The sequence below is a fragment of the Coenobita brevimanus genome, chromosome 64 (genome assembly GCF_032717465.1).
Source record: "Coenobita brevimanus isolate Jiangsu-jjx chromosome 64, ASM3271746v2, whole genome shotgun sequence".
Classification (NCBI taxonomy): domain Eukaryota; kingdom Metazoa; phylum Arthropoda; class Malacostraca; order Decapoda; family Coenobitidae; genus Coenobita; species Coenobita brevimanus.
The window spans coordinates 23,604,108-23,617,543 of NC_137017.1; the positions used below are offsets into that span (position 1 = coordinate 23,604,108).

Below are 13,436 nucleotides of genomic sequence, written 5' to 3' on the forward strand. Positions count from 1 at the left end.
GAGAGGATGGTGGATGATAATTGTGTGCAGAAAGTGAGAAAAGTTAATTTTGGGGGTGGGGTTGCGAGGGGTAGACCGAAAAAGACGTGGGACAATGTCATTAAGTGTGACCTCTGGGTTATGGGACTGAACAGGGAGGCTGCCATAGATTGAGCAGCATGAAGAGCTGTCATTAGATGATGAAAACCGATGCATGCAAGCATGTTGGAGCCTTCAGAAACGAAATGATGGTGCTAGTTATGAAGAAATGTTGTCCACCAAGTTATTTGAAAAAAATCAGTAAAAGAAAAAAAATTTGGTCCAAGTTGAGGAGAAAGAACTGCAGGAGAATATACAGTACCTGGTATCCTGAACAGCATATGGATGAAGTAGAGGGGAGGAGACAGGATGTGGTGGAGTGATAGGATGGAGAGGTATGCAAATAAATGTTGTGTAGAATGGAGGAAGAGAAAGAAAGATTGGAACTGAGAATGAAATGGAATGACTGGGTGAAGAGATATATGAATGAGGATGGTGTGAAATGAAGAGAGGACTACCTGATGGCAGAGAACAATGTGATATGGAAGGGTTTTGTGGTCACATCCTTATTGAATAAGATATCTGGCTATACCCTAGATAGATAGATTCACAAACAGGAAAATTCAAGCATTCTTGTGGTTGCTTAAGATAGTCTTCAACATCCTAAGAGTAAGAGCTGAATTATCTCATACCACAAACAGCATAAAAAGGCTGCAACAAGCCTGAGTAACTAATTTAATAAATGAAATATCCTTATAAGCATGATTATTATTTTGCAAAATTGGTGGAATCCGCTATGTTAGAAAGCATCCTGAGTTTGGGAATGGGGAGACTGGGCATGCTGATGGCTGCTGGGCTTGGCTGACCACTGGCATCACTGCTCACTGCACTCTGAGATATGGGACATGCACTTTAGCTTGTATCTCCATGGTTTTATCTTCAGCAATTTTTTTTTCTTCAACCTCTTATCTATCCGCCATGTATTGTCAAAGTTTCATCTTGTACTGCTCAGTAGTATATCCTCCATCCTGCATCTCATATAATTTCTCTTGTTAAATTCTAACACACTTTCATAAATAATTATTTTCTCTTCATTTTGTGTACTAGCTTTATAAAAAGAGCCACAGCATAGAACTCATAACATGAACTGTAGGTCTATATAGGCCAACAGGATGATGTAGAGCTTTCTGGTGCTCTTGACTCCGTAGTGCTGATTTTGGGTTGCTAAGATTTTTATAAATTATATCTATCAATCTATAGCCCGACGCCCTAATCCCGCAAAGGGTGGCCGCAGACAAAACGCCTCCAAGTCGCTCTGTCACCCACCATTTGACTACCCTCCCCCCAACTCACCCCCCCCTCCCTCATATACCTCTCAACTCCATCCCTCCACCTCATCCTCGGTCTACTCCTCCCTCTCCCTCCCTCCACCTCACCTACATACACCCTCTTAGTCAGTCTTTCATTCTCCATTCTTTCCATGTGTCCACGTGCTTTTGAAAACTAAGATCATACTATCTAAATTTTTGTTGGCAGTCAGGGACCTCTATAGGAATTACTGTCTGATATTCCCACAAACTGTGATGTAGTCAATATTTCTATCAGCATCCAGTGTACTGAAAGCACAATTAATAAAGTCCACTTGACATGGATTCCTGCCCATGTTGGATTGCCCCTCAGTGAAAAGGCTAACTATTTAGCTCATATAGCTCACTTCTCTATTTGTTTTCATTTTCATTTATAAAGGCTCCAAAATGCTTGCATGGATCAGTCTTTGTTGTCTAATGGCGACTCTCCGAGCTGCCTGATCTATGGCAGTCTCCCTGTTCAGTCCATTATCTTTGAGGTCACAAACTATGACCTCGTCCCAGGTCTTTTTCGGTCTGCCTCTTGCAACCCTACCCCTGGCATTCACACTTCTCACTTTCTGCACCCAACTGTCATTCCCCATCCACTCAACTTGCCCAAATATCTGTCTATCCCACCTCGTCACAACACCAATACACTCCAGTCCCATCCTTCCTCTCAACTCTTCAATCTTAAACCTAGTGCATTCAAGGATGCACTACACATCCACCTAATCATTGTCATTTCTGTGTGTTTGAGCCTATGAATATCCTCTTTTTTTTTACTGCCTAGGTCTCATTACCATACAGCATTTCACTCCTAACACGTGCTGCATACAAAGATCCCATATCACAAAAGGAGAGCATTCTCAATGTCGGGAGAGGCAACAGCTCCCTGAACTTCTTCCAACCACTCCTCATTCCAGCCACAGAGCTACCTCCACCCCCATCTCCAGCACATAACATGTTTCCCAAGTAACAGAACTCTTCCACACACTCAAGAGACTCACCAGCAGGATCAATCCTTTCATGCTTGACATTTTCCACATGCTTTTCCCGACACACCGCACACACAAAATCAGCATTATCTCACACTCAGGCTCTAATACCACTACCGTACATCTCTTATGCACCTGTTATCACAAATATTGCACAAGCTGGAAATATTTCCTCATGCCCCTGTAGCAAATTGATCATGGCCACTCTCCCTCATTTTTTACTGTACTGCCACCAGCCCTATATATCATCACTTGTTTTGTTTGTGCCCCATACCATCTCTCCTCATCCTAAATCTTTCTTGTGCCTCTCTTTCATTCTCTGCAATCAGCACCAGGTTAGCATCACACAGCATCTCCCATGGGAGTCCATTTCTGAAATTCCACGAGAGGCTTGAAGCACCATGAAAAACATGAAAAACAATAAAGGGCTCAAGACTGAACCCTGATGGATGGCAGTATTCACGGAAAACTCATTACTCAATCTCCCTTCACTCTCACATGGGTACAAGCACCCACATAGATAGCCATAACCACTCTGACCAGCCACTCCTCGATCCCTAGCTTCCTTATGGTCCACTTCACCAGCTACCTTGAGACTTTGTCAAAGCCCTTCTCCAGATCAATAAAAACAAAGTACAGATCCCTTTATAATTTTCCTGAAACTGTCGAACAATGAATATAGCATCAGTGGTCCCTTTGCCTGGCATAAACCCAAAATGGATCGCATCAATACAGTATTCACTCTTTCTCTAATCACACCTATCCATTACCTTCATTATCTGGTCCAAAAGTTTTATGCCTGTATAGTTTTCTCTTTCTAGGGCATCACCCTTCCTCTTTTACATATTTACAGTCACGCTTTTCAGTCATCTAGTACAACACGCTCATGTAAAATTGTATTTATGAAATCAGTAACTAAACCCACTCCTGTATCATCTAAGGCCTTCAGCATTTCAGCAGTCAACCCAGACACACCTACCTCCTTCCCCAACTGCATCCTGCCCATGGTCCTGCTTACAGTAGCAGCATCAATCAAAGGCCAAGGGCTAAACGTTGGATCTGCTGACCCTTGCCTTCCCTGTTCCCGTCATACTTCTCATTCAGGAACTGGTTATAATGCTTTTTCCCGGCATCTTTCATATCCTCACTGTTCACCACTACCTTTCCTTCATCATTCTTCACACACGGCTCCCCTACAATATCCCTTTTTTCCTTCTTCATCAGATTTGCCACCTTAAATGTTATATTCTTCCATTCAGTGCTATTTAGGTCATCCAGTAAAAGTCTCTGAGACTCAGATTTTGCCCTGTATTTCTAGCTCTATGCATGGCAGCCAAGTACAGTATTACCTTTTGTTACCACCCCTTTTCCATTCCTGGAAAAGCTTTCTTTCCTCCTTAACTGCAACGTGTGCACCCTCATCCCACCACCATGGTACCTTATGTTTTGGAGGGCCCCTTTTCCATCCACTCTCTGAATCAGTAGCTCTCAGTGTTATGGTAGGGCAGTCCTGGTCTAGTGGGGTTCTTCTAAACTGGTAGGAACACAAAGCAAGATTCAACACACCTTAAGAGTACAAGGTAGGCATGTAAACTCGAGATAACTCTCCAATTATTTTACTCTATTGTTACAGTTGATCTGTGCACTCCCTTCATACAACAGGGGGAGAGTTATGTATATATAGGAAATGCATGGTCAGTCAGGGGACATGGGACCTGGGACATGAGTCTGGAGGTAGATGTCCCTGGTGGAGTACGAGTGATTGCCACTGGAGTACACTCTGGAAAGGAAGGGGCTGGGATTCGATGCCACATCTGTAAGGGGTGTTGCGATGTGTGTGAATAAATTAAGGTAGGACTAAGGGGGAGATAGGCTATGACTCTGGCTCCTAAAAGCAGAGGCCTTGTGACTGGCTCTTTCTCTCTCCCAGTGTGGGGATAGAGGTAAGTATGGTATGTGCCTCGAGTGGGTCTGTCAGGGAAGTTGGAAAGGATCCAGGATAGCTGGGACAGCAAGACTGGTCTGTTCTGTTAGTCCCAGGATTCCTTTCCTGGGGTAGGAGGGTGATATCTAAGAATGTGAGGGGAGATCAACTCCAGAGGCTGTGACAAGGTGGGGTAGACAGCCCGGTTCAGGGGAGCGTTGTGGCCCTTGGCTCCCTGGACTAGCCTCAGTGAGTCCTCGGGTTGAGGATGAGGTTAGGAACTCCTTCTGCATTGCCGAGCCACTTCTAACAAGCTCAGTTGTGCCGCCTCTAGCAGGCACGGGAGGGTACAGGAACTCCTTCTGCGTTGCCGAGCCGCCTCTAGCAGACACGTGAGGGTACAGGAACTCCTTCTTCATTGCTGAGCTGCCTCTAGCAAGCTTGGTTGTGCCATCTCTAGCAGACACAGGAGGGAATGGGAACTCCTGCGTTGCCAAGCTGCCTCTAGCAAGCTCGGTTGTGCCACCCCTAGGAGACACAAGGGGATCCTTCTGCATTGCCAGCCGCATCTAGCAAGCTCAGTTGTGCCGCTTAGAGTAGGCACTAGATTGACGAGCTCCTACTGTCGGTGGTGGCTAGGTGGTGACTCTGGGCTAGAGAGTCTTCGCACATGGGCTTCTTGTGTCCCTCTGGTTCTGACACACGTACTGTGGCTATCCAGTGGTGCCTTCTTGTAGCGCACTGAATTTCTGTGGTCGCAGTTGGAGCAGGGACTGAGGTACATCTCGTCATTATTATCCCGGGCATTTTACCACCCACACCGTCTTTCAAGCCGCGTCCTCCTGGCAGGAGGTCGAATACTTGTTCTTGGCTAGGAACAGTGGGTGGTTTGAGGTCTTTGAGGAGGTGGTACCAGGAAATAAATCATTCATCGGGTTCCCTGGTGGGGTCCCTGATGAGGATCAAGGAGCTGGAGTGAGGGTAACTGGTTAGTAGATTGAGTAGATAGTGAGGTTTCTGGGTCCTCATTTGTTGTCCGGCATGGGAGATCCAAAATGCGCAGTGGATGAACATGCTGACTTGGGTCGGTTGCGGTTGAAGAGAGGAGATGGTGGCGATGGTGGTGGTTGCAAGGGTGGCAGGAAGGTGGATGGTGACCTTGGACCCTGGGGCAGGCTTGAAGTAGGTCGGTGCAGACGCAACAGTACTGCTGGGAGGGGTGGAGGCAGGAGTGTGGCTGGATGGGTAGGATTTTGTGTTTGTGAGGGATCTGATTTTGGGATGTTTTGGCATTGTGTGTGGAGTGGGGATGGTAGTTGGGGTTAGAGGAGGTGCAAAGAGGTGGTGTGACATGATCTGATGATAGTGGGGCGCTATATCTATTTGGTGGTCATGATTGCCTGCCTGATCTAGTAAAGACTGGGATACAACTCTTCCTGTTAACCAGGTGCGAGAAGGAGAATGTGGAGCTGATGGCTGACTTAGTGCTATGGGGTGATGTGGAAGGAGTCAGGGAGGGTTGTGGGGATGGTAGGGATGCAGGTGAGGTGATATTGCAGGTGAGAGATGAGTGAGAACATCCAGGTGAAAGCACAGCATGGGGTGGAGTGGCAGCGGGTTGGGAAGGGGATGAAGCTGTGTGCTGTGATGCCATTATCTTAGGCTGTTGGCAAGTGCGGCTGTGCTGTGCTTCTATACTGCTTTGGCGCTACTTCTCTCTCCTGTATGTAATAAATTATATCTTATAAATTCCTTTACATTTAATAGCATATGTCATACCTACAATTTGCTAAAGGGCATGTGGTTACACCCACAATTTTAACCAGTGACTGTATATATCTGTATTTTTTGAAGAAGGTTTTTGGCAAGAACCACCACCTTCTTTTGTTGTATATGTGCTTTGTATACCTTTACAACAATATATATTTCAGATTAAAATACCCTGGGGCCCCAGCATGACAGGTTGAAAGATCTACCACAGTTCCGGCTTAAAAGGGGGCAGGAGAAAATGTGTACAGCCACCCCTGAGTTGCGGGGATATGAGTGTCCATCCAGGACACAGGGAGCCGGCACACCTCGAGGCCAGAAGTCTCTCTAGCCCGTAGCCGCCACACCGCCCATATCACTGATCGAGCCACCAGGACCAGTAGTGACAAGGGCTTGTCAACTTAGTGCTTGCTAGAGGTGGACAACTGGGCTTGCTAGAGGTGACTTGGCAATACAAAAGGAGTTCCAATGTTCCAGTGTGCATGCTAGATGCAGCACCCCCGAGCTTGCTATAGGAGGCTTGGCAATGCAGAAGGAGTTCCAGTGTTCCAGTGTGCTTGCTAGATGTGGCACCCCCTAGCTTGCTAGAGGTGGCTTGGCAATGCAGAAGGAGTTCCAATGTTCTTGCCAGATGCAGCACCCCCAATTTGCTAGAGGCAGCTTGGCAATGCAGAAGGTGTTCCAGTGTTCTCATGTGCTTGCTAGAGGCTGTTTGGCAACGCAGGAGTTCCAGACCACATGCTCCCCGGAGCCTGGCAGGCTTCCTTAACGTGACGTTGAAGTTGGAGCAAGCCCCCCACACACTCTCACATCCCCTCCCACAGGTAGAGAGTGCACTCTTACCCCTGGAAAAGGAATCCCGGGCTTGGTAACATAAATTTATTGTCCTGACTGTCTTGGGTCCCTTCTAACATCACCGCTAGATCTACTCTGGGCACAAACCATGTAATGGTGCCAGTAGGGGTCATTTATAAGTTCTGAGTAAAACTTTTCCCTTCACTCACTTCTTGCTTAAAATAGGCATAATAATATTTGCACTTTAATATTAAGGTTCCATGAATGTAATCGGCGTGAGATTGGATTCGAACTGCCCGCCATCCTTAACTCAAATACCCGTGAACCTGACGTCACTGTTCTTCCGGTGTGACGTAACTTTGCGCTTTCCCCTCATTTCCCTAAAATCCTAATAAAACTGAATTATTAAAAGCAGACGAGAGCTATTTGGTGTCTCTGAAAGAGATGTTTATAACATTTTTGTTACCTGGGTCAGATTTATGTCATTACAGTGGGGGGAGATAAACTTATGGCCAAAGAAGGATATTGTTCAGTTTTATGCACCACATGATTTTGGTAATAAGTTCCCTGGAACAAGAGTTATTCTTGATGCAACTGAGATCCCTGTCAGGAAACCAGAGCTTCCTTTAGCACAACAGGCAACTTTCTCTAATTATAAGAACAGAAACACACTAAAAGCTGTTGTTGGATGTACACCAGGTGGTATGATTTCCTATGTATCACCAGCTTATGGTGGAGCTGCTAGTGATCGCAGCATCATAGAGAGGAGTAATATACCACAATTGTGTGATAAGGGTGACAGCATTATGGCTGACAAAGGTTTTGAAGTTCAAGATTTGTTTGCACCATATGATGTGATGGTTAATATTCCTACTATGTTCAAGAAGACAAACAGATTATGTGCCAATAGTGTCCTGAAAGACAGAAAGATTGCCAGTAAAAGAGTCCATGTTGAAAGAGTTATTGGTTTGGGCAAAACATTTAAGATACTTACAGATCCACTTAATAACGCAGAGGCACAATTAGGTTCAGATATTATATTTATTTGTTATATGTTATGCAATTTTCGAAAATGTATTGTTCCATCACATGCCTGAGAAATTTTCCACACTCCTATTTATCCATCTTTTGCCTCAGTGAGTGTAGGTGGTGGCGACCATCATCCACTCACTTGATGCAGAGCTGCCTACTTCTTCCTTAGCCTTTATCATTCTTTTGCTGTGTCTGCTCTTCTCTCTTCATATTTCTCCCATCTTTCCTGTCACTTCTTATTGCTCTTCTTTCCTTTACAGGTGGCTTTACATTGAGTGACAAGCCAAATGGTTTCCTGTAAGCCAAGAAACCATTTACTACGCTGGGTGGTAACCATATAACCAAACCATACGTGCTCCCTACGTGTCAACAAGTGGGTTGGTGGAGGATTAGTGCCCCTCCCCGTAAAACAACTAACTCAAAGTTAAATGGCCACCCCTTACGGGATTGTGGCGTCTGGCAATAGATAGATAGATAGACGAGTGCACGATAACAGTTCCAGGTAGAAGCGCGACGGCAGGCACCGTCCTCATCAGGGAGAAGATGGCCACTGTACTCCTTTCTTCTACCACTCTCTGTAGGACCGCGGCAGCGTCCACTGTACCCGCCAGGGAGGGAACAGCCACGTCCCTCCCTCACCTGCAGCCTCCACTGGGAGCAGAACCATGGCGACAGCCACTGTCCTTGCTGGGGAGAGAATGGCCACCGTCTTTCTCTCACCTACCGTCCCAGGGCATGGCAGAACCACGGTGGTGTCCACTGTACCCGTCGGGGAGGGAACGGCCACTATCCTTCCCTCATCTGCCGTCCCCACAGGCACAAGCAGAACCACGACGGCGCCCCCTGTGCCTGTCGGGGAGGGAATAACCACTGTCCTTCCCTAATCTGCCGCCTCTACAGGGAGCAGGACCACGGTGATTGCCATTGTCCTCGCCAGGGAGAGAACAGCCACCGTCCTTCTCTCGCCTGCTGTTCCAGGGTCCAGCAGAACCGCGGCGGCACCCTCTGTGCCTGTCGGGGAGGGAACGGCCACCGTCCTTCTCTCGTCCGCTTCCCCTGTGATGCCCCTCAAGGGTAACGTCCCTTGCTCACCTCACCCCTCCAGAGGCCGAGTGGGACACCCCTCTTACTCTCCCCACAGAGCTAACCCCCCAGCAGAGTTGCAGCTGGAGAGGATCTGGAGCAGCACCGTAGTGTGCCTGGGGATACGCTCACTGCAGCCAGTGCCCCTACATCACCCCTCGCTGTCCATCTGGAGGAAGAGACGCTGCAGGCAGCCCCTGATGGCCTCCCAACCAAAGCGAGGCAGCAGCCCCCAGCCACTCAGGGGCGTCCCCAGGACTCCAGGACGAGACCTCCCCAGCCCCACCGACGAGCAGTCCTCTTCCAGGATCAGGTGCAGGGAAGCGCACCTGCTCGCTCTGTTCGGCCCCAGTCCTGAGGGCTGACCTACCCACCGAGGCTCCACCAGGGAAAGGCCTCCCTCTGCACTGCCCAGCAGGCCACATCGGACGACCCGGCCCCTGACGGTGGTCCCGTGCCTCCTGTGAGAGAGCATGCCTGACGGGACCCCTCCCACACCTGGTCGACACCTGCAGTTGCCCATTCACCGGTAGCCCAACCCGGGTCCTCTGTGTCTCTGAGAGTGTATTTAATCTGTACATTGTATTGTATCCAGCATTGTATATCTTTGTGGTTGGTTGGTTGACCCGAGTTTTTATGCCCTGTTCCTCTAGTTGCATGCTCTAGACCCGGTCTTGAAGGGAACCCCAAACCAGTCGCTCGTGCAGAGAGAGCAAGGAGTTGAGCTCTGAACACGTAGCATAACAACATCCATCCTCCACCGATGTGGAGAGGATGGAGAGCGAGAGACTAACGAGGAGAGTGTATGCGAGTGAGGTGGAGGGGGGGAGAGGGAAGGGGAGGCCGAGGATGAGATAGAGGGATGGAGCGGAGAGGTACGTGAGAGAGGGGAGTGTGAGCTGGGAGCAGGGCAGTGAAATGGTGTTGGGACATGGCGACATGGAGGCGCTTTGTCTGTGGCCACCCCTTACGCGATTGAGGCGTCTGGCAAGAGACGTACCGATGGTAAATTTACGTATGTGTACGATAATTATCGTACACATCGCAACACTGCTGTGGCATTTAAGAGCAGCTGTGCTATTACTTCTATCATTCTATGCTATTCTGATGCTACTTTTTCTCTTCCTACTGACTGTGTATAACCACTGACTGTATGTCTGCTGAAGACTGTGGCAAGACCACTGGGCAAAACCCACCACTTCCTTTGGCTGGATGTGTATTGTAAATATTTCAGTCAATCTGTGTATCTTTTTTTTCTATTCCTTTAGATTTCAAGGCAAGACCCACCACCTCCTTCTATTGTATATGTATTTTGTAAATCTTTACAAAGGCTCCTGTCAGATGAGTAGGAGGGTCGCTCAGTGGTGTCATCAGTGAAAATAATACTTTCTCATCATAAACATACCCCAGATTAATCGGATATTTCCTTGTGTTTCATATTATTGATACTTTATTTTAGAATATAAAATTCGATTAACAGTAAGAGTATAGTGAAATAGGGAACTATATAATAATGGTGAACCTCATTTGATCCCAGAGTATTGTTTTGTTTACCTTTACCGCTTGCTGTCAGCTGTAATTATAAACATGTAATTAACGTTATAACTAGTGAACACCAGCCAGTCCACCATGGTAAGATATAAATTAACGTTTTTTAAGCACTGTCGGGGATAATAAAATATTGTTTAATATTATATAACACGAAAATATACATTACTGCGGTAGCCATTGAACCCAGACTTTTTTTTTTTTTTTTCCCTTTAACTATGTGATTCGTTTATTCAGCCATGGTTACACATTTCGAAATGGCAGGGTCAGATACAGCCCTGATGCCCGTATGTATAATTTTTTTTTTAAAGTTGGATAAACTATTAATACATTACCCTATGGACACAGGTCTTCCCAATTTCCATTTCAGATGAGTTTCATAGGTTGATTAGGAGAGGTTAGGTTCGAAATTTTGGGCAGATATGAATTTGAGGCTTCTGTTAGATTTCATAGCAATCCTAGATGGTTAAAATTGTAGGGGCTGGGGGGCAAAGCCTCCAGTTAGGGTGTTAGGTTAGATTGACGAGACCATTAGTAAAGAGACTTCTTCGTGCATCCAGGTGGCCTCCTTAAATACCCTAAAATAGGTAAAATTAGTTATTCTTACATTTTGCTTCTAAATTCAACAAGCAGTTGTTGATGTTGCATATTCTACAATGGTATGAAATTACTTTCCTTAAGAATGTGAGAATGTAAAAGGACAGATGGAATTGCCACACCTGTGTGGTAAAGTTTACCAAACTATTTTGGTAGAAACAGTATACCAGGTACAGTAAACCCTCGATATACCAAACCCTCCTTTAGGCTACCTGGTAATGAATTTTGGTTTTAACAACCACCTTGAGCTGGCTGTGTTTTGTTCCTTTAACAAATTTTGTGTGATAAAAGAATGGGCATGTGGGAAACATTGACCAGTGTTGCGTCCCTACACACACCTGCTCTCCTTCACATCCCGCAGAATGCTGCATCAGTCTCTGGGTGGCCAGCATCATGAGAGGAGCGATAAATAGAGCATTTAATGAGAAAAAGAGCCATGTAGACCTCCCTTAGCTGTATGTTATTGTGTATGACAGTACAGCCAAGCAATAGTATATTTGTTTGGTAAAAGCCACGACGCCTGGGAAATTACCGAACAGCATGTTGTTTGGCTTTAACAAACTATTGGCCTTTCTGTCAAGTGTTTGATACCAATTACTGTAGTTTGATATATCAAGGGTGTACCATACAGTGCTGTACAAGAAAATTATTTCATCATGATTCTTAGGGTTTTTGCCATCATACCATAAGTCAATCTCATAAGATGTGCCTTCTGGCATTCCTGGTTTTCCTAGTTGTATGTACACGTCTGTCGTGAAAACTTTTACCGGCAGTGAGTTTAGTGACTTGTGATGAAGTGTAATGCATGTGTGTATTGTGTGTTCTAATGTTACAGTTGTTGGGAGTTCAGTAAATGATTTTGTAATCGCTTGTGTTGCTTAGTGTGTGAGGTATATTTATGAATTTGTATTACCCCTTGTGTGATTTCTGTGCATGTTGGCTTCCTCTACTGAGAGTTGTATCTCTGCTGCAAATTTTTAGAAGGATTACATTAAGTTAAAGGAAGAATTTCTCAGATTAAAATGGGAGGTACAAGTTCTCAGACAGAAATCACAAATGAGGGAATTGTTGGAGATGTTGAAGGAGAGAGAGAAGAAGGTTGAAGGTTAGACATTTGCTCACAAGGGTGCAATAGAGTCCACCCTAAAGAAACAAGCAGAGATAAAAAACACAAATGCATTCGACTCGTTACATGACGAATGTGATGGGGAGACATAAAGGGCAATAGAGGTGGAGGAGAGCAAGATTGCCATTGTAAAGGTATATATACAGAAGTAGCTACATTTTAGAGCATTTAGAAGATGTGTTAGTAAACAAGGAAAATACTACACCCAGTGATACAGTATGAAGGATAGAGGGACCAGGCCTTCTGCAGTGCAGTATGATGGCATCAGAAATTTATAAATGCTGAAACCAGCAGGTTAGGTCAGATTGCAAATTAGGTTAGGTTGGGATGAGTTTGATTGGGTAAGGTTAGGCTAAGGTAAAATAGGTTAGGTTAGGTATGGGATAAATTAGGTTAGATAAGGTTTGGCATAGATTTAATAGGTTAAGTTATGAAAATTCAGGTTAGGTACTGTACCTACATCAAACTGTCAATTGAAATGAAAAAGTAATCTGCAGGTAGACATGGGACCACTGTATTTTGTAGTTTTCTTCAGTTTTTCATTACAAAGTCCTTCATGTGATTTTTTTAGTTATGTTTCTGAGTGTTTTCAAGTTTTAAATGTTTTTTATTTCATTTATGAATAGTGAATACCTTTTATAACAATAATTTGTTTACAGTTGAATTGACATTAAAGACAGGCAAATAACATCTTGTGTGCGAAAGACAGTCGAGGGCTATCTTGGAATGCTGCTTCGGCACTTACCTACATAACTTCATCAGTGCTGATTTATCCAAACCTAATCCCAATTACGCTAACAGTTTCCAACAACTGTTGGGAAATAATTGCATGGTTTTGGCACTTGGTATAGTTTCCAGTCCATAGAAAACATCATGTGTACCATGACCAATCTCATCGGAGATATTCTTGAAAAGGAAACTTGGCATTATTTTTGTGTTTCGCATTTACAGTATGTATGTATGTATGTATTCCCAGACAACACTGGTGTCCATCCGTAGTGGTCGGAAGTATCGCAACCTATACATCTCCTTCATAATTGTCTTGGTGGTGGTGGTGGCTCTGCTGGGATGTCTGCAGGTAAGAGGGTAGTTCACTGACAAACATATTATTAGCCTGATGTCATAACTATAATTTGCTATTGCTGGAAGAACATAAATTGCTGTTGATATCAAACTTGCTGGTAGCAGATCACAGGAATGAT

At 45.3% G+C, this 13,436-nt stretch overlaps 1 protein-coding gene across 1 annotated transcript in view; it reads left to right on the top strand.

Moving 5' to 3' along the window:
• The first annotated feature begins 10,501 nt into the window (after positions 1-10,501).
• Positions 10,502-13,436, top strand: part of sotv (exostosin glycosyltransferase sotv) — a 35,149-nt gene continuing 32,214 nt past the window's right edge. The window contains exons 1-2 of the mRNA XM_080276220.1: positions 10,502-10,595; positions 13,211-13,312. Coding sequence (XP_080132346.1) covers positions 10,593-10,595; positions 13,211-13,312 — 105 coding nt within the window. The 5' untranslated portion in view covers positions 10,502-10,592. The remainder of the gene's footprint in view (positions 10,596-13,210; positions 13,313-13,436) is intronic.